Raw genomic sequence first — 27,829 nt, 5'->3', positions numbered from 1 at the left:
CTCGGCCCCGGGGCCTGTCGTGTAGGTTCCCGGGGCTGGGGAGGGGCTGCCTTGGGGGGGGCCTTGGCCCCGTTAGACCCCGTGGGGGGTTTTATCCCCCTCTAGGCGGGGCTTGTGGTTACGCGGAGTGGGGTCTTTCCTCCCCACTCGCCGTACGTGCTGTTGGACGTCGGCCCCTCCCCGGGCTCGGTTCCTTGGCCTTTGAGTCGGTTGGTTCCGTCCTGTGGGTGGATGTTTCCTCCCCCGCTTTTTGGGACGGTGTTTTTGTCATGTTTCCCCGTTCGTTGGGGTTCTGCGTGACTTTTGATCTCGGGTGCGCCTGCGCCTTCGTGTGCCTTCGGGACTAGTGTTGGCTTCTGTGTTCTCGAGGGTACGGGAAGGTTTTTCGCTACTTCCCGCATTATTGGAACGTCTGTCGGCTCCTAGTACTTGTCGCCCTGTTGGGCTACTTGTCGCCCTGTTGGGCTACTTGTCGCCCTGTTGGGCTACTTGTCGCCCGGTTGGGCTACTTGTCGCCCGGTTGGGCTACTTGTCGCCCGGTTGGGCTACTTGTCGCCCGGTTGGGCTACTTGTCGCCCGTTTGGGCTACTTGTCGCCCGTTTGGGTTCCCTTTTTTTTGGGCTCTTTGCTTCTTTGGCCGGTTTTATTGTTCCTGCTTCCTCTTTTGGCTCCTTTTCTCGTGCAATAGTCCTGGCTGGCGCCTTCCCGCAGGGAGGGTGTGCGGTTCGGTCAGCGTGTTATGCGCATGCGCCGTGGAGTTTGTTTTGGTCTGGGCGATGGTTCAGTGCTGGGGTTTTGCGCCCTTTTTTGCTACAGTGCTTCGCCTCTCGTTCTTCTCCCTGGCTGCGGTATGTGCCCCTTTGCACCAGGGGTGTCCTGGTTCCCAGTTGTGGGGAGGACACCGCGGTTTTCTGTGTCATGGGTGTGGACCGCCTCCTTCGCCTCTCCCTGTTCTCCTGCGGGTCCGGCTCTGGCGTCTTCACCTGGCGGTGCTCCCAAGTTCTTCTGGGCACGGTTGAGTCGTGTCAAGTTCGAGCCACCATTCGCCAGGTGAGTTTCTGCGGTCTGGCGTCTTTTGGCCGGGCGCTGGATGCGGCGGTGTTCATATACCTGTTTTTATTTAGGTATAATTTTGTACGACTGAGACCGTTCGCACACCAGTGACTGTCCCTTTATCACCCCTTCCTGTCCCCCTCATGTGCATGTCCAACCCATGCTGGAGTCATTCAGGGGACCCTCCTTTTTTAATGTTGTGAGGTGTGGGGGTTGTAGGGTTGGTTCTGTACTCACCTGGTGAGGCTCCTGGCTGTGCTTGCAGGATTTGAGCTCTGGCTCTTGGGTCCCGCCTATCTGGTAGAACTTGCGGGATAGTACCAGTGGAGTGCAGTGGTGCTATTGGCACTTTTGGGGAACACTGTATTACCATCAGTGGTCTGTGCTTGTTACACGACCTACTTGCGAGCATAAGCCTTCTTGCTGGTTCGTCCGTGGACTTCCAGGGCGCACTGGCCTGTTTTCGTATGGCAGTTCCGGCCCGTCCTGGTTGTGGGGGTATGTGGGCCGGTGGACTGCTCCTAGCAGCTGCCTGGTGGGCCATCCTCTGGCCGGTCTGGCCTGACCTTGGGCCGGGCTTGAGGTGTAAAAGAGCTCCCAGTACCTCATCCAGCAGGTATCGAGCGGGGTTTTCTCCGCCGTCGGTCGCCTGGTGCAGGTTTCTGGGCCTGCAGGGTTTTGTCGTGTCTCCGTTGGCCCTGTCTGGGGTCTGCCTGCTCCGTTCTCTGCCTTTGCAGAGGGGAGTTGCTATTTACATGTTGCATGTTGCAGTGGTACCTGTTGCTGCTGCTGCTGCACGTGAGCATTGGTACCGTGTTTCACGGTGGCGTGTCCTTGTTCCTGTGTCCGGTTGTGGAGTGGCGCTTTGCTGCCGTTTTGTGCCTGGGGATTGCGTGGGGTTTTTGTCCCTGCCTGATTGTCCACCCCTGGTTGTTCTCCTGGTTTTTTTTTTTTTTTGTGCTTCTGCTCTTTCTTCCTGCCTCTTCTGCAGCAGGAATGTTCTGCGTGTGTTCTTAGGCGTTGGTCAGCCTGTGTCCTGTGATGTGCTTCTTTGTCTCGGTCTGTTGCAGTTGTTCGTGCCCCTTGGTTCGGGTCCTGTTCTGGCGGCGACCCTTCCGCCTTCTTTGGTTTTCCTAGCTTGCCCTGCCGGTTGTTGTTGTTTTACTTTTTTTGGGGGGGTTCTTGCGATGTCTCGCGTCGGACCCGTCGTTTCTGAACTCCTGGCGGGCTTGCATGCTTCGGAGTTTTTCTGTTCGGCAGACGTTCCATCTCCTTGTGCCGCCTGGGTTTCGGTGGTCGCGCCCGAGATCTTCTCGCGGCTCCGCCTTTTTCCTGGGCTCAGGGGGGGCCTTGTCGGGGCTGCTTATGTTCTGCCTCGTGGTCTCGCCTCCGGTTGGTGGTCAGGTGGCTTCGTGGTAGGTGTCCCACCTGCGTGCTTTCTTGGCGGCAGTATGGGGTATTTTGGCGGTCCTTCCTTTTCCTGTCCCTTCTTCGGTGGGTCCTTCTTGTTGGCTTGGTTTACTCTCGGCTTGGTTTTCTAGTAGGGGTTGGGGGCCGTCGTCTTGCCACATACTGTCGCCTCTTTTCGTGCGGCGCAGGCGGAGCCGCTTCAGCTTGCTTTCGGTCTTGGTGTTGCTTCTGCACCGTTAGTCAGCTGTCTTGTGCGTCATTTCACCTCCGGCCTGTTCGTGCGCCGCTTGCACCATCCTGGTCTCTGGTCAGCGTGCTCTGTCTTCTCCTCGGTTGGTAGTGCCCCTTCGGTTCCGGTGTGTTTTTTCGTTGGCTCTTTCCTTTGGGCCTTTGCCTCTGGGGGTCGGTTCGCTGTGTTTTCTTGCTCCTTCGGTTTTAGCGTTTTGGTTGTTTGATGGCAGCAGTCTCCATCTTTTCTGGCGCGGGGTGGGGCTGCTGCATTCTGGAGGGGTCCAGGGTTTGTTGGTGCTTTGTTGGTCGGGCCGGGGGTGTGTCGTTTTTGTGTTCAGTGGCGGCCCTCTGCTGTTGTTTGCGTGCCACGGCGTTTGGGTCCGGAGCGCGTTTTGCGTTGATCCGGTTCTGTTCTTCCCGGTTCGCGGGTGATGGTGTCCCGGGTGGTCAGCCGTGTTCTTGCGGCTAAGCTGCCTGTGTTCTTCCCTCATGCCTGTGGCGTTCGTGGCTTCGCTGCTCTCGCTGTCGTCTGGGCGACGTGGCCTTGCAGTCTTTCGGGCATGGATTTTTGGTGTTCGTGCAGGGGCCTTGCTGCTCGTGGTTCTCGTGTTGTTCCCGGGATTTTCGGGGCTGTGGCGCCTTGGGTTGGCGTTTGCTGCCGGTTGTCTCGCCTCCTTGGGGGGTGCGTGGTGTCCGCCTCCCGGTTTTGTCCCTTTGACCTTCCTCTGTGGGTAGTTAGCTCCGGGGAGCCGACGGGGCTCCCCCCAGAAAACCAGCGTTGAATGTAATGAAACGCCATTTTCTGGGTGAGACCCGGAGGCTCCCCGGCAACCCTCCCTCCCTCCGGTCGGCGTTTTTCGCGTGTTTTGATATCCAGCCTCAGAACTGATGGGTGGATAGCCGGCGTGGGAGGTCTGGGGCTCCCCCTTCCCCCTCCCGGGGAGGGGGGAGCTGCGCAGACAGCGGCGCGGTGACGTATGACGTCATACTAGTTTCCGTGTTTTCTGTTGAAGAGTTCTATTCACTAGTTCGGCTTAGGTAGCAATTTTCACCAGAATAGGGGTTTGTTTTGGAATGCTTACCTTTCTGGATGCTTGACCCGGTCGATGGCAGACATAGAATGCTTCCAACCACACGGGGGTTTCTATAGGCCATTGCTCCCCTTGCCTCTCTGAGGGGGCCAGGTTCTGGCTCGTGGTCCCCGGTAGGCCCTAGAACTCCATACACATGACTGATGCCAAAGTCTGACATTAGCATATCAGCCGGTAAAGCTCCGGGGAGCCTCCGGGTCTCACCCAGAAAATGGCGTTTCATTACATTCAACGCTGGTTTTATGAGTGAGATATGGATAACTTGCACACCTGTAGCTCATTTTAACAACCAAAATTTTAGATGTACTGTATCAACTTCTTTTCATGTTTTCATGTGTAAAGCTCAGGGATGGATGTATATGTTGCATAATGGTCCAGTTCAATTAAATATTTATAAAAATCCTCTCAGGGGATCTAGTCATTTATGCTCCTTACATTACCCTTAGATCTAAGTCTTTTTTTAGTGTATTGCAATAGAGTAAAGGTGTCCCTCCATATATATTGGACACCTCGATTTAAGAATATTTGATAATTAAAAAAAAAAATTGGTGAGCATCCTTCATTAAAATTTGGTGAATAATCAAATATATTTGAACAGTACATATGTATACCAAACTAATGATAACTATTGTTTTCATAGCTACCATAGAACATGAGCTAGAGCAGCGGCATAAATATGACATGAAGCGTTTGGAAGCCGAAATGGGATCTAAAGCGAAGATAGAAAGAGAGAACCAGGATTTAACACTTGAACAAATTCGAGTGCGGGCATCTGAGGATCGGGAAACTACGCTGAAATCTTTGGTAGAAAAACGAGAAACTATCCTATCCTCCATAAAGTAAGTTTTATTTTTATTCTAATAAGCAAACAGATTACCTGATGTTAACTTCCTTATATTGTTTACTGATGAAATGTACAAAATATTTACAAACGATAATGAATTAGTACTTTAATAGATTATTGTACAACAAATTCTGATTATCGTGTGTTTATCTTTTGTACAGAACAGCAAGTACAGCAATTGGAACTGGTTTAGACACATTTCTAAGTGAGCCAGCCAAGATTCGAGCAGCAGTTGGTGGATTAGTTGCTCTTACTGCAGGATATTATGCTGCCAAAGGTTCATTAGGCATTGTGTTTAGATTTGTGGAAGCCAGGCTAGGTAAGTTGAACAAAAATAGTGTATTGTGAACAGGATTAATTTAAGCTTAGGCACTGGCTCTGCATGACATTCTTGTGAAGTGGAACCATGCTTAAGTGGACTGATTTGTTGACACCAGCTGCAGTTGGAACTTCATTGCACACCACTCTAATTATTTTATCAGACTATTATTAATTCGCCCTTTTCAGATGTTGCTCAACCTTTTCCAGTTATTTACAAGGAATGTCAATGACATTGGACTAAAGTTTAGGACCATCTCTGGTCCTAAACTATAGACCAATGGTATATTGCAAACACCTATTGGTATAATGCTTAATCATCCATATTATCAGGACCTCTATATTCTCTGTTGCATTATAGACTAGTTACTGTATTTGGAAGTAAATATTTGCAGATGATCTCTCTATTTTATGGTGATTTCTCTATTTTATAAATTGCATGATAATTTATACCCATGGTCCATGGTATAATAGAAATAAAATGATTGTATAAACAAATTAGTGCTCTTTTTTATACTAGTAAAAAACATATTTGTATAGTATATTATTTGTTAATATAATCTCTCTATCTCTCTAGACACATAGTTACATTAGCTGTGTTCTTTTTTACATTTGTTCATTATTCCTTTCTCAAAGTTGTAATAGTGTAATAATGTACGTGTACAGTATATCATGCAAATATCTTTTTCATAATTCTGTAATTTATGATAGTGTTTCATTTAGTGTTCCAAATATTAATAAACTATAAATTCTATTAGCTTTTACTATTCTGGATATTAGTTTCTTTTAGTGTCAGACGTGATGGTTTTATTTCAGTTATAGCCAAGCAGATTCCTATCAATTTTTTTAATATTTATAATTAATTTGTATAAAAATATAAATTAATGTAATTTTTCATTAATCTTCAACAGCAAAGCCTGCTTTAGTTCGTGAAACATCGAGGTTCAGCCCTTTTGAAGCTGTTCGTCATCCAATACAAACTTTTAAGAAAATGCAAAAGAAACCCGAGGATGTTTTAGAAGGCATAGTTCTCAATCCAAGTGTTGAAGAAAGAGTTCGGTGAGAAACTTTATTTTTCCAGCTTTCTGAATTTGATACTGTTATTGGTAGCTAAATTTAGTTTTTGCATGAATTTTTCACTAAATATGTTAGTCAAAGTAAATATTTGTGATTTAATGATTATTGTTTCATATTTATAGTTTAATTTAAATTTTAACTTTAGCCATGAACCAAAATATTAAAGAAAAAGAAAAGAACAGTAAATCCTTATTCTGTCTGAATTTGGAAGCTGTAAAATTGTACATCGTAAAACGATGTAAAACGTCATCGTCTCCTCATTTTCTGGTGTGTGGTTTAGTCTTCATATCTTAAGCCACGTTATTGTGACTCATCATTTGCATGTAAATTTGTAGTTTGCAACCAAAATGTAAACTGACCATGGGTTTGTTTTCCCATGTATGAGGCTGGGCACTGGATTTGATGCAATCAAGACAGTTTTGGTATGCTCACCCAAATACTGTGTACTGACCCTGTAGCTTCATAATTATATGTTAGGAATATATTCAAATGTGGTTTCCATTTTAATATATTCCTTTTAACCACGGTGCAGGAGCTGAAATTTTTTTTCATTGAATGTCTTGTTTTTTCTTTGTACCTGAAAGACTTAGTTTAGAGGTTTTCTGTGTCCTCAGTATTGACTACTTTCAAAAATCCAAGTTTCATCTGCAAAGGATGATACAGTACTACTGTATGGTTTGTATCCTTGTCTATGCCTAATATGAGAATGAGAAAAAGTACTGGAGCAATCACAGTATCCTAGGGACTGACCTTCTAAGGTCATGTCATAGTGGTCTTGCAGCAGTTGTGAAAGGCAGGAGCATCCTGCTCTGAACCCATGTTATCCAGGGTTACGTAGCCATTGTAATTGTTTTGTGATATTACTTCTCGGCACTCTTTCAAGCAATATTCTAGCAATATTTGTTCTGCTAGTCAATTCTTTACTCTCTACCTAGAGTTCCATTGTATCCAGGATTATCTGTATTAGATTTTTTGACTGACAGGTTTGGGTTTCACCTTCGTTTTAATACCTTGTACTAAGACATTCCTGCTCACTCTTATAAGTGAGCTTCATGCTATGCTTCTCAGTCCTGGCTCAGATTTTTGGTTTTATTTCCTGGTAAAAAAATTAAACTTCACATGCCATATCTTGCCTTTGGCCTGGTTTGTGTCCAAATTTCATCATGTGAGATGAAGTACTCTCAGAGAGAACTCTTATCAAATCAAAGACCCAAGATTTTTCAACACTCCCACTACACATAAAGGGCATAACTGGCCAGCCTCTCGTGGTGTTCCAGAGAGAACTTATAAACACCTCCAAAGGATACCTGATCAACCAGGCTGTGATTCATACATCAGGCTGTGAGCAGCTGCATCCAACAGCCTGGTTGATCAGACCACCAACCAGGAGGCATGGTCAGAGACCAGGTCATGAGGATGTTGATCCCTTGAAACAATGATAGGTAACCACAATTAACTGTGTTTTATGTTGTGTTATTATCTACATGCCTAATTAGACACATGTTCAGAATGATGCTTTCTCTATTGACTCCCTAGCACCTCATATGATCCTACAAAAACATAAATGCTCTCTCTGTCACCTTTTATGTTAGCCAAGTCAGATTATGCATAATTTTAGACTGCAAAATGATTTGCTAATACAAGTGGTTTTTCAAAACTCAAAGGCTGCTTCTTTTGAGGGATAATGTCTAAATTTCTTGAAAATTACCTATGATCTTTTAATATAGAAATGTTTTAATGCTTTTCTTTTGCATTTTCAGCATTAGAATTTGTAGATATACAATTGGTAAGATGCATAACAAAAATGTGCATTTATTACCTTTTATAAATATAGAAATTGGTATGCAGGTATTATAATGTTCTTGCTTTACTGATTCATTGTTGTTTTCAGAGACATTGCTATAGCTACCAAAAATACCAAATATAATAAAGGAATGTACCGAAATATCCTTCTTCATGGGCCACCAGGCACTGGAAAGACCCTCTTTGCAAAGGTATTTACATAGTTTCATGAAGTTTTTGTTTTAATTTAAAAGATGTGTGATTCAGCTTATAAGTATGTTAGGTATTTCTACTAGGAGGAATATTCTTGTATGCTAAGCAGTTGTGTGGTGTTACACGGACTGTAAATACAAAGTGAAAGTATAAGAAATGTAGTATATTGAAAGTAGTTATAATAGGCACAATATTAATTATCTAATTTTGCTTAAGTAGCCTTGACAGGGTCAGGATTATCAGAGATACCCCAGTTGTTCCTGAGAATTTTTCCCACCCATATTTTGAACTAGTGTCTGGCATTAATGGCTTCAGTGGGTAAGTGATTGCATGAATTAAGTACCTTATCAGTGAAAAAGCTGCCCTGGAAAACTAGTGCAGTCACAAAATATAGTTTGTAAATGAAAAGTGAATATAAGTCATTCTAAATCTTTAATCCTTAGACTGCTTAGGTGTTTAAAAGTACTATACGTATCAAGGTACAAACAAAAAGTCATTAACAAACCAAATTGGGAAAAAATCACGAATAGTAGTTTGTGCACTGGAGGTAATTGCAGCTAGCAAATGGAGCAGTGTAAGAGTTACTGTGATTGGTTCAGTATTTTTGTTATTGCACGTGATTCACAAGCTTTTTAAACACTGACTAAAACCATCTAAAAAACTGGATTGTCCTGGAAATTTTTAAAACCAAAACTTAATCAGATAAAGTAATTTTCTCATCAGTATCAAAATATTTATATAAAATTGAAAATGATTTTTAATGGCTTGTTTTGTGGGTGTGGGTGATGACTTGTCTGAAGAAGAGTTGATTTTTTATTATCTTCTCTCGAGTGATTGTCTCCCCTTGCTTGTCTTTATATACTTATTAGTATGGCAGTTTAAAAATTCCTAAATCTTTCATCAACACAAATACTACTCACTAATGTTCATTGACCTAAATTGTTCATTTGCTGCTGTTACTTGTGGTACCATCCCCACACTGATGTGTCAACACACTTTACCTTGCTTGCATTTACTCGGCCCCACTTGTGTGTGTCACTTTGTCACATTCACTTCAAGAAAAAATCTAAGATTGTAGATTTAGCTATGTAAAATATCAGAAAAGCAGACATTATCAGGATAAAATACTAAGTCAGTATGACTGTATAGCACTTGAAAGGGATGTGAGAACAAGGAGTTTAGACATGAGGAAGGGATGAAGGAACAATGCCCAACCATTTGAACTTTAAAATATCCTAAATTGTCTTGCTCACTTGGTGCTTGGCACACACAACAGTTATATGGAGGCAACTCTCAAACCTAATTTATAAGCTCTACATATCTCTGCAGATTTTATACTATGTTTCCTCTTGTTTTGCTGATTAAAGAAGCATTGATTGGCACACTACTGTGCCTGTACTCTGAGTCAACTTGGTTCAAGGATGTTAAGAAGCTACTAATAAATCCAGGGATGCTAAGAAATGAACGCTTGAGTTCTGTGCCACATACCACAGCAAAACACTTGTGTAAAATGGATGAACAGTGGGCAGAGTAGGCCTCGTGCATCTCAAGTCATGCTCTTATAACTTTATTCACACAAAAAACAAAGAAGTGGTTAAATAAATAAATTCAGTGATCAATGACTTACTGTATTTTAGTATTAAAATTTAATATGAATTATGTGAATTACTGATGGCCTTTCCTAATTTATTTTTTTCAGAAACTTGCAATGCACTCTGGTATGGACTATGCCATCATGACTGGAGGGGATATTGCACTTCTTGGCAGAGAATCAGTTGGTGCTATTCACAAGGTTAGCATGCATGGTTGTCATATGATTTCCTTCAGACAGTATTTGTTTTTTAAGTGTGGTTTACTCAAAACCATTACCTCTTTGCCATGTAAAGTGCTAGAAATATCCAACTCTTAATGCTTAAGGGCTGTTGTTTTATAAAGAAACTTTTTACGTTTTATAAAAAAAAACATTTTTGCATTTCACGAATTTATATGCACTTGTAGTATGTGACTATGATGTTCATTACTAGGTCTATTTACCTTGCTGTGGCATTTATCTACATGCCTCTCACAGTCTGTGTTGTTATTGGGCTAGGATTGATCAAGCATTTACAAAACCTGTAAATCATTCCATAATCATGAAGGCTTTGTTTACATTTATTAAACAATTTGCGAGCTTGGAAACTTCACAACCCAAGGTTATTATTTTTATAAACAACTTCATAAAGCTTTGGAGCTCATAAACTGTTTAATCAATGTAAATAATAAAGGTATTCTATTTCTGCTATGATTGAGGAATGGTTTGTAATTTGCAATGATTGTACAGGTTTGGTAAGTGGTTGCATAAATGCTTGATAAATCCTGGTCCTGATTTTCTCTATACCTTTCCCATTCTCATTATTCTCTTAATAGCTATTTTCTGACGACTCTTGTGGCCAGTTGGAGTAGTCTTCCAGTAGTCTGTCCTCACCCATTTGTGTCACCTAAGCATTCTTATTAGCTTAGCATCGACTGCATATAATCCTTGTATTCAAAGTTATGCTGTATTACAATTGGTGAATCCTGTGACGTTTGCTTTTTTTTTTTTTTACTTCCATGCCTCTATTCTTCCAATAAATTAAAAAAAAATTTAACAAGATAGTAAAGAAATTTGCTGCATTTATCATAATACATTTATAAATATATATCTGACATTCTTTAAAAGCTTTTTTTTTTGTACTTTAGGTATTTGACTGGGCATCCACATCACGCAAGGGTCTTGTTCTTTTTATTGATGAAGCTGAAGGGTTCCTTCGGAAACGCCATGAAAACATTAGTGAAGAATTACGGATGTCTATAAGTGCATTCTTATACCGGACAGGCACCCAGACTGACAAGTACGTTCTACAGCCTATTGTAGTCTCTGATATTGTTTAATTAATTAATGAATTAACTACTAAAATGAGTGTTCATGTAGAGTAATTTCCAGAACGTGTGTGTGTTTATCAAGTAGTAAGAGAACTTTGCAGTTGGCAGCACTACACAAAACATCACTGTTCTGTACACTGGTTTCCTCCCCACATTTTAGGCCATATACATATTGCAGTGTGTTAGGTTAGATAGTAATGTTACATTATCTTGTATCCAGGTACAACCAATTTGCACAACAGAGCCTAGAGAGCAATAACACTTTCACCAATTAGTGTAGTACATTTGGCCTTTAGCTTATAAATATAAAAGATAGCTTTTACACAGATATTCTGTAAATGCAATTCACATGAAATTAGCAATTATTGAGTCTAATATAATTTTTTGTGGTAGATAATGATCAATATTTGTTGTAACAGGTTTATGATGGTGTTGGCTTCAAACACCCCTGAGGTGCTCGACTTTGCTGTAGTTGACAGAGTCCATGAACCTGTTGAGTTCCCTCTACCTACTTTAGTGGAGCGAGAACGGATAATCAGACTGTATTTTGAGAAGTATATTCTCTTACCAGCTTCTGAAGGCAAGAGGTAAGCTTGTAATTTAATAACTTCATGTTCTGTGCATTTGTCTGCACGGTACACAAAGATTGCTGTCTTGTGATTACCTACTTCTGATTATTATTTTTTATTACATAGGTGAGTACAGTGGAGTATAGGTGAGTAGATGTCTTATGACTTGGAGCTTTCCCTTTCATAGTTCATGGTGAGCCTTACTATACTAGTTTTCCCAGGAGCACAACCTGCCCATCAGTTAACAACCAGTCACTATACCTAAATACTCCTAGATGAACAGGGGGTGAACACTTAATAAGGATGCTCGGTCAATCCTCCTTGGCCAAGATTTGAACCCAGAACAAATTTCTTGAGGTATGGTGTGAGAGTGTTAAAGAAGGAAACCTATGCTCATGGTGTTCATTTTTTTTAACTCATCTTAAATATGTTTTAAGTTTCTATAGAGATAGTGGTACATTCCATCTATTACTTTTAACATAACTGTATTTACTTCGACATGTTTTTTACACCAATTTGATTTTTCCTCTAATATCCATTTTTAGGTTGGTCAAACTATCAAATTCTTTTTGTATAGTTCGTTATAAGTGGAATGTGTCCATGTGGTGGGTGTTACTGTGGATGAGTGCTGAAGAAACTGGTTGTCCACTCTCCCAGACCTGGTGCAGAATGGGTTGCCTCCTGGTGCTTACCTATCAGTACTTACAGGGAAATTATTATTAACATTATTATTTTTTCTGGGGGGAGCCCCGTCAGCTTCCTGGAGCTATCCAGGCTGAATGGATATGTATAACTTTCTGACATCAGTCCAAGTGCTAGAAGTTCTTGCCTACCGGGGACCACGAGTCAGAACCTGGCCCCCTCAGAGAGGCACGAGAAGCAATGGCCTATAGAAACCCCCCTTGTGGTTGGGAGCATTCTATGTCTGCCATCGACCGGGATAGGCACCCAGAAAGGTAGGCACCCCAAAACAAACCCCCTATTCTGGTGAAAATATTGCTACCGAAAGCCGAACGAGTGGACAGAACTCCCCAAACAAAATTATCAAACTAGCATGAGGTCATCGTGTCGCCGCGCCACTGTCTGCACAACCCCCCCCCCCTCCCCGGGAGGGGGAAGGGGGGGCCCCAGACCCTCCACGCTGGCGATCCAACTGGCAGTTCTTGGCAGACGATTGTGCAGTTTCCTGAGCCTCCTGGGCTCTGTCTTCTCTACGTTTGCTCCTGTGGGTGGGGTCTGCCTCCACCACATAGCTTCCTAGTGCTTTCTGCTTCCTTTCCCCTCTGACATTGATCAGGTTCTTTTTCATGTCTGTGGCTCCTTTGGGTACTCAGCTTCCTCCTGTGTCCCCTTGTGCATACGAACATACGGACATAAGATCAGTGGAACTGCAGAGGGCCTATTGGCCCATTCGAGACTGCTCCTATTTCTTACCACCCTTTCCCACTCGTATAGATGTCCAACCCACGTTTGCTCCAATTGTGGGGCCCCACCACCGCATTCCGTGGTATCCGCAGGTTAGTTCCGCGAATCACCGAACTTCTTACCGTGCTGGTCTTTTCTTCAGGTCTTCACTGAATCTACACTTATTCCTTTTATGCCCATTCTTTCGTGTCCACAGTGTGCCACAAGGGTGGCATGTGCCACTGTCCCAGTTCTATTGTTTCGTTAAGTTTGGTGACGATCAACACAAACACTGTGAGACTAAATAATTTGTTGCATATGCAGTAGTATGTAGGTGATACTTTGGCGGGCGATGGTGCGAGTTAAGCTCACTGGGAGTCGGTACAGTATCTCGCGAGTGTCTGTTCTAGACCACACTTGCAGGTAGACTAGTTATTATTCGCTACTCTACTGCGTATATGCTCGGGCAACACCTCACCGTTCTCCAGAGGTTGGCAGGAATATTAACTGAAAGTAAGGAAAGGTTTGAGTTCCATACTTGGTACTACGTAGAGCTTAGCTTCTCTCGTTAGGCTACTGCGTTTGGAGCGAGTATCTTATTGGGATAATCTACTCGCTCCACCACCCTTGGTCTCTGCTCCATCCTTGTTTATTCTTCCCTACTTGGCGGGATTGTGTCGATGGCTCCTAACAGGGGTGTTTGGTGTGGTGTGTTGTTTTGGTCTCCTTGCGTGTGTCTTCAGTGACTCCTTTGTCCCTGTCTTTAGTTCTGTTTTGGTACCGAGTTCCTGCGATTTTCGGTGTGACTTCCTGCAGGCTTAGGTGCTGCGCTGTCTGTGGGGGGTTGTGGACTTTCGGTCTGCCGCTCCTGCCTTCCTGGTTCCTTTACTTGGACCCGGTTGCTGGGTTCCAGTCCTGGCTCCGGTTTTTCTTTGTTCCTTTTCTGGACCGGGTGTGTATGCTTTCCCGCGGTTCACGTCCTGGGTACAGTAGTTCTCCTCTTGGATGCCTCAGGGACGCGTGTGTCTTTCTTCCCTGCTGCAGCTAGTTATGTTGCTCCTTTGGGTTGAGGGGGAGCTGTTTTTCGATTCGCATTTTGCGCTTTCGTTCGTATTGCTCGTTTCTTGTCGTTTGTGTCGACACTGGTAGGTTCGTTGTTGGTCTCCCACCTGCATGTTTTGTCTCGGGGGCGGTGTGTGGTTTTCCTGACGGTCCTTCCAGTTTTCCTATCACTGCGAAGGGTCCTTCGGTCTTTGATAGGGTTGGCTTGTCTTCCCTTCGGGGTTGTTCCAGGACCGTCGTCTGGTATTGTCCTGTCACCTCGTATTGGGCGGTGCTGGCGGAGCCGCTTTTGCTTGCGTTCGGTGTTGCGGTTCCTTCTGTTCTGTTCTGCTTGCTGTCCTGGGCATTGTTCCCCTCTCGCCTGCTCTTGAGTTCTGGTGCCGTCCTGGTCATTGGCCTGGGTGGTCTCTTTTCTTCTCATTTTGGTCTGTTTTGTCTGTGGTCTTGGTTTTTAGGTTAAGGAGCGTGGCATTCGCCTCCCGGTTCCTTCCCTGTTTTCCTTATCTGTGGTGAGGTAGCTCCGGGGAGCCGAGGGGGTTCCCCCCAGAAAACCAGCGTTGAATGTAATGAAACACCATTTTCTGGGTGAGTCCCGGAGGCTCCATGGCATCCCTCCCTCCCTCCCGGTCGGCGGCGTTTTTCGCGTATTTTGACAACCAGCCTAAGAACTGCCAGTTGGATCGCTGACATGGAGGGTCTGGAGGGTCAAACCCCCCCCCCCCTTGCCCCTCCCGTGGAGCGGGGGTTTGCGCAGACAGTGGCGCGGCGACACGATGACGTCGTGCTAGTTTGATAATTTTGTTTGGGGAGTTCTGTCCACTTGTTCGGCTTTCGGTAGCAATAATTTCACCAGAATAGGGGTTTGTTTTGGGGCACCTGCCTTTCTGGGTGCCTATCCTGGTCGATGGCAGACATAGAATGCTTCCAATCACAAAGGGGTTTCTATAGGCCATTGCTCCTCGTGCCTCTCTGAAGGGGCCAGGTTCTGGCTCGTGGTCCCCAATAGGCAAGAACTCCTAGCACTTGGACTGATGCCAAAAAGTTATACATATCCATTCAGCCTGGATAGCTCCGGAGAGCCTCCGGGACTCACCCAGAAAATGGCATTCCATTACATTTAATGCTGCTGTTTTTTTTTTTTTATACACACACACACACACACACACACACACACACACACACACACACACACACACACACACACACACACACATACACATACACATTTTCCTGGATTGCCAAAAAGCCTTTGACACAGTACCCCATAAAAGGCTGTTAAAAAAGTTGGAGCAACAGGCAGGAGTAAAAGGGAAGGTTCTCCAGTGGATAAGGGAGTACATAAGCAACAGGAAACAGCGAGTAACGGTGAAGGGGGAGACATCAGAGTGGCGAGATGTCACCAGCGGAGTCCCACAGGGCTCAGTACTTGGACCCATCCTGTTTCTAATATATGTGAACGATCTTCCAGAGGGTATAGACTCATTCCTCTCGATGTTTTCTGATGATGCAAAAATTATGAGAAGAATCAAGACGGATGAAGATAGACAGAGACTACAGGATGACCTGGATAAACTGGAGGAATGGTCTAGAAAATGGCTGCTAAAGTTCAACTCGGGAAAGTGTAAGGTGATGAAATTAGGCGAAGGGAGCAGGAGGCTGAACACAAGGTATCATCTGGGAGGGGAAATCCTGCAAGAGTCAAATAGAGAGAAGGGTCTGGGGGTTGATATCACACCGAACCTGTCCCCAGAGGCCCACATCAAAAGAATATCAGGGGCATATGCTAGACTGGCCAACATAAGAACTGCCTTCAGAAACTTGTGTAAGGAATATTTCAGAACCCTGTATACCACTTGTGTAAGACCAATCCTGGAGTATGCAGCTCCAGCCTGGAGTCCATACCTAGTTAAACACAAGACAAAGTTAGAGAAGATTCAGCGGTATGCCACCAGGCTCGTCCCGGAACTGAGAGGATTGAGCTACGAGGAAAGGCTAAAGGAGCTGAACCTCACATCCCTGGAAAACAGAAGAGTAAGGGAAGACATGATAACCACCTACAAAATTCTCAGGGGAATTGACAGGGTGGACAAAGACAAACTCTTCAGCACAGGTGGGACACGAACAAGGGGACACAGGTGGAAACTTAGTACCCAGATGAGCCACAGAGACATTATAAAGAATTTTTTCAGTGTCAGAGTAGTTAATAAATGGAATGCACTAGGAAGCGATGTGGTGGAGGCTGACTCTATACACAGTTTCAAATGTAGATATGATAGAGCCCAGTAGGCTCAGGAATCTGTACACCAGTTGAGAGGCGGGACCAAAGAGCCAAAGCTCAACTCCCGCAAGCACAATTAGGTGAGTACACACACACACACACACACACACACACACACACACACACACACACACACACACACACACACACACACACACACACATACACATACACACACACACACACACACACACACACACACAAAACCCCCCCCCCCCCCCGTACACGTACGTACGTACGTGTGAGAGTGATGGAGTGAGGTCAAAAACTTTGGAGTTGCAAGATATAATCCAGCTTAGGGTCCCAGATATTGTTGCATTATCAGAAACGAAACTTGAAGGAAATATAATAAATGAAGTCATATTCCCAAGAGGCTACTCAGTTTGGAGACGTGACAGGAAAACTAGGAAGGGAGGAGGAGTGGCTGTACTGGTGAAAAAACACCTGAAGGTAAAAGAGTTAATATTTGAAAACCCTCGAGATATTGACATAATGGCATTGCAGGTCTGGAATCAGGATGATAACCTGATAATTGTAAATACCTACAGCCCACCAGCAAGCAACACGTGGACAAAGGAAGAACTGGATGACAAACGAGAGGGCCTCATAATGGTCATGAGAGATATTATTGTACAAGCAGATAAAGATAAATCACGACTGTTGATACTGGGGGACTTCAACTTTAGAGCAATAGACTGGGAGGCCTATGAAGCAAGAACGGAGGACTTTTGGACATGCAGATTTGTGAACCTCATTCTGGCGACATTCTTGTATCAACACATAAAGCAAGCCACAAGAATGAGGGAAGGAGATATACCGTCAGTACTGGATCTAGTATTCACCAGGAAAGAAGAAGAGATTTTTGACATCCAGTACCTTCCTCCCTTGGGAAAGAGTGATCACGTCCTGTTAGACATTAAATATGCTTTAAGATATCATCTAGAAGAAAATGGGGACATTGAAACAGTTGATAAACTCGATTTAAAGAGAGGCAACTATGGGGAACTTCGAAATTTTTTTAATGAGTGTAATTGGACAGAATTGTTGCTAGGCAGGGAAGTAAATGAAATGTATGCCAAATTTTTAAAACTATACGAGGAAGGCACACAAACATTCATACCAAAACAGAGATGCAGGACCAGAAAACAGGATTGGTTCGACAGAAATTGTGAGAGGACAAGAGACCAAAAGACACAAAAATGGAATCAGTATAGGAAGAGGCCAAACCCCCAAACATACCAGCGATACAAAGATGCGAGAAACAATTATACAGCAGTAAGGAGAGAGGCAGAAAGAAATTTTGAAAAAGGGATAGCAGATAAATGTAAAACAGAACCGGGCCTATTCTACAAATTCATAAACAACAAATTGCAGGTAAAGGATAATATCCAGAGGTTGGAAATGGGAAACAGATTCACGGAAAATGAAAAGGAAATGTGTGAAACATTAAATGAAAAGTTCCAAAGTGTGTTTGTACAAAATGAAATCTTCAGAGAACCAGACACAATAAGAATTCCAGAGAACAACATAGAGCGGATAGAGGTGTCTAGAGATGAAGTGGAAAATATGCTAAAGGAGCTCGGGAGGAACAAAGCAGCTGGCCCAGATGGCGTTTCACCATGGGTTCTGAGAGAATGTGCATCTGAGCTCAGCATTCCACTTCACCTGATCTTTCAGGCATCCCTGTGTACAGGAATCGTAGCAGACGTGTGGAAACAGGCTAACATAGTTCCAATCTACAAAAGTGGCAGCAGGGAAGACCCCCTCAATTATAGACCTGTATCATTGACAAGTGTAATAGTGAAAGTATTGGAAAAGCTAATCAAAACTAAATGGGTAGAACACCTGGAGAGAAATGATATAATATCAGACAGACAGTATGGTTTTCGATCAGGAAGATCCTGTGTATCGAATTTACTCAGTTTCTATGATCGGGCCACAGAGATATTACAGGAAAGAGATGGCTGGGTTGACTGCATCTATCTGGACCTAAAAAAGGCTTTCGACAGAGTTCCACATAAGAGGTTGTTCTGGAAACTGGAAAATATTGGAGGGGTGACAGGTAAGCTTCTATCATGGATGAAAAATTTTCTGACTGATAGAAAAATGAGGGCAGTAATCAGAGGCAATGTATCGGAATGGAGAAATGTCACAAGTGGAGTACCACAGGGTTCAGTTCTTGCACCAGTGATGTTTATTGTGTACATAAATGATCTACCAGTTGGTATACAGAATTATATGAACATGTTTGCTGATGATGCTAAGATAATAGGAAGGATAAGAAATTTAGATGATTGTCATGTCCTTCAAGAAGACCTGGACAAAATAAGTATATGAAGCACCACTTGGCAAATGGAATTTAATGTTAATAAATGTCATGTTATGGAATGTGGAATAGGAGAACATAGACCCCACACAACCTATATATTATGTGAGAAATCTTTAAAGAATTCTGATAAAGAAAGAGATCTAGGAGTGGTTCTAGATAGAAAACTATCACCTGAGGACCACATTAAGAATATTGTGCAAGGAGCCTATGCAATGCTTTCTAACTTCAGAATTGCATTTAAATACATGGATGGCGATATACTAAAGAAATTGTTCATGACTTTTGTTAGGCCAAAGCTAGAATATGCAGCTGTTGTGTGGTGCCCATATCTTAAGAAGCACATCAACAAACTGGAAAAGGTGCAAAGACATGCTACTAAGTGGCTCCCAGAACTGAAGGGCAAGAGCTACGAGGAGAGGTTAGAAGCATTAAATATGCCAAAACTAGAAGACAGAAGAAAAAGAGGTGATATGATCACTACGTACAAAATAGTAACAGGAATTGATAAAATCGACAGGGAAGACTTCCTGAGACCTGGAACTTCAAGAACAAGAGGCCATAGATTTAAACTAGCTAAACACAGATGCCGAAGAAATATAAGAAAATTCACCTTCGCAAATAGAGTGGTAGACGGTTGGAACAAGTTAAGTGAGAAGGTGGTGGAGGCCAAGACCGTCAGTAGTTTCAAAGCGTTATATGACAAAGAGTGCTGGGAAGACGGGACACCACGAGCGTAGCTCTCATCCTGTAACTACACTTAGGTAATCACACACACACACACACACACACACACACACACACACACACACACACACACGCACGCGCGCGCACGCACGCACGTACGTACGTGTGTGGGAACAAGTTCCTGAAGATTGCATACACCAACATAGATGGAGTGAGATCGAAGATACTGGAGTTAAGTGATGTAATACAGCTGCAGACACCAGACATTGTTGCACTCACGGAGACAAAACTTGAAGATGTAATTTTAAATGAGGTCATATTCCCAAGGGGCTACTCAATTTGGAGACGGGACAGAAAAATTAGGAAAGGCGGTGGCGTTGCTGTGCTGGTAAAAGAACACCTAAAGGTGAAGGAAATAATGACTGCCAATCCACAAGAAGTTGACATAATAGCACTAGAGATCTGCTATGAGGATGATAAACTAATGATAAATGCATATAGTCCACCGCCAAGCAGCACATGGTCAAAGGAGGAGCTAGATAGTAAACGTGAAGGTCTTATAACAATAATGAGAGAGATTATAGCGAGAGCGGATAACGATAGATCACGACTGTTGATAGTCGGTGACTTCAACTTGAAATCCATAGACTGGGAAGCATATGAAGCTAAAACAGAAGATTTTTGGACCTGTAAATTTGTAGACCTCATCCTGGAAACATTCTTGTATCAACATGTTAAACAAGCTACGAGGATGAGGGAAGGGGACGTTCCCTCCATGCTAGATTTGATATTTACCAGGAAGAAGGAAGAGATATTTGACATTCAGTACCTTCCTCCCTTGGGTAAAAGTGACCATGTCTTTTTGGGAATAAAGTATGCAATGCGTTATAAGCTGGAAGAAAATAAGGAGGTTGAAGCAGTTGAAAAACCAGACTTCAGGAGAGGACATTATGGTGACCTTAGAAATTTTTTTAGTGAGTATAATTGGACAGACTTGATTCTAGGCAAGGAAGTGAATGAGATGTATGGCAAGTTTTGTGAAATATATGATAAAGGCACAAAAAAATTTATACCAAAACAGAGATGCAGAACTAGGAAACAGGATTGGTTCAATAGAAATTGCGAGAGGGCTAGAGACCGAAAGACACAAAAATGGAATCAATACAGGAAGAGGCCGAACCCCCAAACATACCAGCGATACAAAGATGCGAGAAACAACTACACGGCAGTGAGGAGAGAGGCAGAAAGAAATTTTGAAAAAGGGATTGCGGACAAATGTAAAACAGAACCAGGTCTATTCTATAAATTCATAAACAACAAATTGCAGGTAAAGGATAATATTCAGAGGTTGAAAATGGGAAATAGATTCACGGAAGATGAAAAGGAAATGTGTGAAACACTAAACGAAAAGTTCCAAAGTGTGTTTGTACAAAATGAAATCTTTAGGGAACCAGATACAATAAGAATTCCAGAGAACAACATAGAACACATAGAGGTGTCTAGAGACGAAGTGGAAAAAATGCTCAAGGAGCTCGGTAAGAACAAAGCAGCTGGCCCAGATGGCGTTTCACCATGGGTTCTGAGAGAATGTGCATCTGAGCTCAGCATTCCACTTCACCTGATCTTTCAGGCATCCCTGTGTACAGGAATCGTAGCAGACGTGTGGAAACAGGCTAACATAGTTCCAATCTACAAAAGTGGCAGCAGGGAAGACCCCCTCAATTATAGACCTGTATCATTGACAAGTGTAATAGTGAAAGTATTGGAAAAGCTAATCAAAACTAAATGGGTAGAACACCTGGAGAGAAATGATATAATATCAGACAGACAGTATGGTTTTCGATCTGGAAGATCCTGTGTATCGAATTTACTCAGTTTCTATGATCGAGCCACAGAGATATTACAGGAAAGAGATGGTTGGGTTGACTGCATCTATCTGGACCTAAAAAAGGCTTTCGACAGAGTTCCACATAAGAGGTTGTTCTGGAAACTGGAAAATATTGGAGGGGTGACAGGTAAGCTTCTAACATGGATGATAAATTTTCTGACTGATAGAAAAATGAGGGCAGTAATCAGAGGCAATGTATCGGAATGGAGAAATGTCACAAGTGGAGTACCACAGGGATCAGTTCTTGCACCAGTGATGTTTATTGTGTACATAAATGATCTACCAGTTGGTATACAGAATTATATGAACATGTTTGCTGATGATGCTAAGATAATAGGAAGGATAAGAAATTTAGATGACTGTCATGCCCTTCAAGAAGACCTGGACAAAATAAGTATATGGAGCACCACTTGGCAAATGGAATTTAATGTAAATAAATGTCATGTTATGGAATGTGGAATAGGAGAACATAGACCCCACAAAACCTATATATTATGTGAGAAATCTTTAAAGAATTCTGATAAAGAAAGAGATCTAGGAGTGGTTCTAGATAGAAAACTATCACCTGAGGACCACATAAAGAATATTGTGCAAGGAGCCTATGCTATGCTTTCTAACTTTAGAATTGCATTTAAATACATGGATGGCGATATACTAAAGAAATTGTTCATGACTTTTGTTAGGCCAAAGCTAGAATATGCAGCTGTTGTGTGGTGCCCATATCTTAAGAAGCACATCAACAAACTGGAAAAGGTGCAAAGACATGCTACTAAGTGGCTCCCAGAACTGAAGGGCAAGAGCTACGAGGAGAGGTTAGAAGCATTAAATATGCCAAAACTAGAAGACAGAAGAAAAAGAGGTGATATGATCACTACGTACAAAATAGTAACAGGAATTGATAAAATCGACAGGGAAGACTTCCTGAGACCTGGAACTTCAAGAACAAGAGGTCATAGATTTAAACTAGCTAAACACAGATGCCGAAGAAATATAAGAAAATTCACCTTCGCAAATAGAGTGGTAGACGGTTGGAACAAGTTAAGTGAGGTGGTGGTGGAGGCCAAGACCGTCAGTAGTTTCAAAGCGTTATATGACAAAGAGTGCTGGGAAGACGGGACACCACGAGCGTAGCTCTCATCCTGTAACTACACTTAGGTAATTACACTTAGGTAATTACACACACACACACACACACACACACACACACACACACACACACACACAAAAGAACAGACAACTCCTGATGCCTGTTAGCTGGCTGAGAGTTTTCCCTTCCCGTTGCTCAAAACAAATCTTATACTAGTTTTCCCTGTAACACGACTTGCCAAACGGTTAGCAACCAGGTACCCAACTACAGCTAAGTGAACTGAGGCAGAGTTAGAGTGGCACCTAGACAATCCTCTCTGGCCAGGACTCAAGCCCAGACTAACTCTCTTGTGAAGCTTAGGACGAGTGTTACATCTCAGAGACTGTCTTTTTGCCTCCTGTCCCTTTATGTCTCGTGTGCTAATTACTTAATGTTCAAATTCTTCTTTTGCCACATCTAGTACCTTTACTATTGTAGACTGACATAGTCACGGGTGTAACGTACGATTATGTTACGTTGTTTGGTAGATTAGATACACAGTGTTTAGTGAGTTTCATATTTATTTAGTAGTCCTGGATACAGCAATGTCGTAGATGTTGAGACAGAGTTTGGAGCAGAGCAGAGAGCTGTGAGTGGCCGGAATCACGGAGCTCTGTGGGAGAGCGTTGTAGCTCGATGCGGTCCTAGTCTGCTGTCTGTTCTGTGTTGAAGCTGTAGCATCTTGGAGAGGATTAGAACTACCTACGCCAAGTGCTACATTCTTGACTGGAAATTGTACTGTCGACTATTCGCTATTCGGTGACTACATCTCGGCTTCCTCCGCTAGGAGAGGTTGATGGAAGAACACTAGAAGATGTGGATGGAAGAACTGTTATCTGTAAATAGGGATAGGATTGTAGCTTGTGTAGTTAGTGCTAATTAGTTATGCCATTAAGATAATGAGATAATGGAGCTACACTGGTTTCATATTTTTCTACATTTTCCCCAAAAAGTACTACTAATCAGCAGTATTTGGTGCACAAGTCTTGCAATACCTCACAGCAGCCAAAAAGGAAAATGTGGCCTTACACTAGATTTTTTAACCTAATTTTCTGGGGGGAGCCCTGTCGGTTCCCCAGAGCTATCCAGGCTGATATGCTAATGTCAGACTTTGGCATCAGTTATGTGTATGGAGTTCTGTGGGCCTACCGGGGACCACGAGCCAAAACCTGGCCCCCTCACAAAGGCATGAGGTGCAATGGCCTATAGAAACCCCCGTGTGGTTGGAAGCATTCTATGTCCCCTCCCGGGTAGGGGGGGAACCGCGCAAATGGCGGCGCTTCGACGTGTCATACTTGTTTGCTCGTTTCTGTTTGGGGAGTTCTATCTACTTGTTTGGCTTTTTGTAGCAATTTTCATCAGAATAGTGGTTTGTTTTGGGATGCCTACCTTTCTGGGTGCCTAACCTGGTTGATGGCAGACATAGAATTCTTCCAACCACTTGGAGGGGTTTCTATAGGCTATTGCTCCTTGTGCCTCTGTAAGGGATCCAGGTTCTGGCTCGTGGTCCCCGGTAGGCCCGACAGAACTCCATACACATGACTGATGCCTAAGTCTGACAATAGCATATCAGCCTGGATAGCTCCGGGAAACCTCCGGGACTCACCCAGAATATAGCGTTTCATTACATTCAATGCTGGTTTTTTATGTCAAATTATTGTGTAATTAGGGATGCTACAATTAAACAGTTCTTCACTATTCCTTGTAATGCACAGTATAGTAAAAAAATACAATAATTTTTATTAATTTACAGGAGATTAAAAGTAGCGGAGTTTGACTACAGTAAAGCATGTTCAGCTGTGGCCAAAATTACTGAAGGCATGTCAGGCAGAGAAATCACTAACTTGGCATTAGACTGGCAAATGACAACATATGCATCCCTTCAAGGTGTTTTTACAGAAGAAATTATGCGACGTAGAGCAGAAGCAGCTGTTCAGCATAAGAAATATAAGGTATGATCAGTTATCTAACAGACAATCTAGTAAGCATTCTCCTTAGTACAGTAGTTTGTATATTTGTGTCTTGGCTTACCATATCTGAATGTGACGTGTGAAGATCACTTTACACTTAGTATTATAACATGGTGTTGTAAATGAATTACCGGTATAATGGCATTAGTTCTTTATGGTGGAAACAGTTTAAATGAACATGATCGTAGAAGACTATACACAGCAAGCACGCTAAGAGTTGTAAAGTTAAGCATTCCTTAACCAAAAACCATCACTTGCCTTTCATACTAAACCTTCATTAATGTCATTTGCAAGTAGTTCAGTGTCTTCACTAACTGAGCTAATATTATGGGAAACTCACTCATTGATGGGTCTGCTCTGGTAAATTGCATGGTACGTCTATATAGAAGTCATTTTCCTAAAGGTAGGTCCCAATCTAGATTTAAAAATTTTTTAAGTATTTACAGGATAATTCTATTACCCCAAGATCATCACACTCGCTGGTCTGTCATAGTTTCATAAACTATAATAACTCCATCAGTGATTTATGGAGTCTTGATCTAGGATGACAAGATACACACATGGTGAAGCATAAGTCCCTTCCTTGCCACTGCTCCCCAGCATTAACCAACCTACTGGAACGTCGGGTTGAACCATGGTCTAAACCCAATGAGTGTGTATTGCTAATGGTGACTCATACTATGTATAAATGATGAGACCATAGGATGGAATCAGACCCATATTCCTGAACTCCCCAGGCAGCCATATCATGCCAGCCAGTGGCATTCCTTGACATAATCTTCCATCTTTGAATATAAACAGATGTCAGTGAATGCTTGTTTAAAGTTAGCTTACTAACCAGCAGTAGGTTGATTCACTAATTATGCTGTCAGTATTAGTAATGTTGCAGGAATTTACTTTATTGTATTTATACACATGCATTTCTTTATTATATATACTGTTGATCCAACATTTAAAATTTATCCATCCTTCCTCATATAACCAATAGTATTTTTGGCACAAACCATATGTCTGTCTATTTAAGTTGGGAGTGCATTTTAACCACCGTGCTGTGCGGCCTTAAAATATGACATTCCTGTAGTGCACTGAAAATAAATTCTTTGCCAAAAATTATTTTCTCTTGTATTGTTCAAATGCAGTCTGATCACGGGAAACTAAACAATAATATTGTATATGACATACTTTAGCCATGATAGAGCCGAGAAGTTTAGCAAATAATGGGCGCTGAGCGATGAAGCGCTCGGGGTCACTTGACCCCACCACCCCGTGGGCCAGCAGTTGCCGCAAATAATTTGTCATAATTTTGATGTTAAATTTTTTTTTTTTTTTTTTTTTTTTTTCTGTAATATTCAAAATTATGTAATTTGTGGAATTTATATAGTTCAATGTGTGGAACATTGCAGTGCTCAAAATTATGGGGCTCATATATGTGACATGTATATTATAGTCTACAATCAATCAAACAGTGTTTTTGCTGTTATTACACTATATACACACTTTGTATATATCTACATGTTTGTGCACCATAATGAACCACAAGGATCGTGTGTTGAGAGTTTATATACACAGAACAAGAATCCAAGGTCAACCTAGTGGCCAACAGCTGAGTGTGGCATAGGCTGCCCCAATTACATTTTTACATAATTATTTCAGTGTTTGTGAATAGTTTTATATCTAGTTTTTTGCACTAATTTTATTCAATAGTGTGAAATATATGGAATGTATGTAGTTAAATATGTGGAACTTCGCTGTTCTCAAAAATATGGAGCTGATATATGATGACACATATTATTAGATCAACCAGTGTTCTTGTTATTATGTTATATATGCATGTTATATATCAACATTTAGTAGTAGTAGGCATCCATCAGTCTAAGGAGACTATGGAGTTCCACTGTGGTTGTCAGTCTGGAGTGGCTTTTCCAGGGGTGCAAAGCCAGGGTAGGTTGATACGGGGGAGAAGCTGTCACCCATACACCAGGTCTCCCCTCTCCACGGCGCTGAAAGTCTCCACTGAAAGAGCAAACGCCAATACGATTGGTTCCAGCACCATCCCAGGAACTGTCAGAACGAAGTTAAAGGCAACATTAAACTGCCCTGGGGACTCCTGCTCTGAAGGTTACCTCGAAGTTGGTAAAAGAAGGCACAGGAACTCCAAACCTGGAGACAGCCATGGTCAGGGCTGGAGGAGAACCACCCCAGCAAGGGCAAGAATGACCCCAGCCTCCTGAAGCAGAACTTAGGGCCGCACGAGCCCCAGGAGGTGGATGTCCAAGCCCCGCACCCATGGGTTTCACACCAATCATCACAGCCCCCTTTCACCCAAGGCTGGCTTCTTTCAAGACCAAGCAGAAGGAAGAGTAATAATTATTAATTAATAATTATTACTCTTCCTTCTGTCGGGTTATGAAGAAAGCCGGCCTTGGGTGAAAGGGGGCTATGATGATCTGTCTCATTTATATGCACCATAACATACTAATTAGCAGTTCTGGTGGGTATGGTGATGAAATCAAAACACAGTATGGAGCCACAAGCAGACAACACAAACATCATGCTGTGAATATTGTAACTACATTGTGTTCACTTTTTTGAACATTGTATAGTCTTTATGACAGTCAGGATCATCTATAACACTATCAATGCAAAATAATTAAAGTTACCTATTTTATTCATCATTACTAAGTGGTGCGTGCAGTAGCCCCTAGCTGCACGGCGGTTCTGTGCGCTGCTGCTGCATGTGCCAGCCTTGATCGCTCTCTCTTAGCACTAAGGCTCTCACAGCCAGTACGGATGCTGACAATTTTTTTCAAGATGGCGTATGTTTACAGGAGTCCTGAGACACAGGATGTGAGCTCCATGTACCCACAAGAGTTTTGAATCACTCACTGTACCTAAAAATGCCACATGGCACTCTGCGCACCCTCGATCTAGAACCACAAGGCGTTCTGCGCAATGCCGTGGTTAATATATAGGCACGATATATATGGTCGCACGATCAAGGATGCCTGACAGCTGAGTGGACAGCGCTTCGGATTCGTAGTCCTGAGGTTCTGGATTCGATCCCCGGTGGAGGCAGAGACAAATGGGTAAAAAGTTTCTTTCACCCTGATGCCCCTGTTACCTAGCAATAAATAGGTACCTGGGAGTAAGACAGCTGCTATGAGCTGCTTCCTGGGGGTGTGTAACAAAAAGGAGGACCGGGCCGCGGGGACGCTAAGCCCCAAAACCATCTCAAGATAACGATCATAAAAATTCTTTACGTCAACTCTACCACCATCTCTTGCTACATCAGTGTTCATTATATGCAACAGCATCCCCTGTGTGCTATCCTTTTCTAATGTCTCCTCTCCTTAGTTATGAGCCATGACTTCCCAAATTACTGATTGATTAAAGCAATCAGCAACCTTGGTGATATTACATTACCCCTTTCTTGCTCCAGCTAACTGCAAATTGATCATGAATAACTTTTCATAATTCTATAGCAATTTCTCTATGTTCACATAGAGTGGAGGTAGGAATTATCACAGATGTGTGATGGGATAATGTAATAAATATTTGACATCTGTTAGCTAAGTAAAAGGGGTTTAATGCAAATATAG

General features: G+C 42.8%; 1 protein-coding gene across 4 annotated transcripts in view; it reads left to right on the top strand.

Annotated features, from left to right (window-relative positions):
- Nucleotides 1–27,829, top strand: part of bor (ATPase family AAA domain containing bor) — a 58,969-nt gene that overhangs the window by 30,218 nt on the left and 922 nt on the right. For all 4 annotated transcript variants that reach the window (XM_045742070.2, XM_045742071.2, XM_069338943.1 and 1 more), the window contains exons 6-13: nt 4,426–4,624; nt 4,791–4,948; nt 5,859–6,006; nt 7,916–8,018; nt 9,719–9,811; nt 10,738–10,889; nt 11,340–11,507; nt 24,014–24,212. In XM_045742070.2, the coding sequence (XP_045598026.2) occupies nt 4,426–4,624; nt 4,791–4,948; nt 5,859–6,006; nt 7,916–8,018; nt 9,719–9,811; nt 10,738–10,889; nt 11,340–11,507; nt 24,014–24,212 (1,220 nt within the window). The remainder of the gene's footprint in view (nt 1–4,425; nt 4,625–4,790; nt 4,949–5,858; nt 6,007–7,915; nt 8,019–9,718; nt 9,812–10,737; nt 10,890–11,339; nt 11,508–24,013; nt 24,213–27,829) is intronic.

The sequence above is a fragment of the Procambarus clarkii genome, chromosome 40 (assembly GCF_040958095.1).
Source record: "Procambarus clarkii isolate CNS0578487 chromosome 40, FALCON_Pclarkii_2.0, whole genome shotgun sequence".
NCBI classification, from domain to species: domain Eukaryota; kingdom Metazoa; phylum Arthropoda; class Malacostraca; order Decapoda; family Cambaridae; genus Procambarus; species Procambarus clarkii.
Note: the sequence above shows the minus strand (reverse complement) of the source record. Positions and strands in the feature narration are given on the sequence as shown.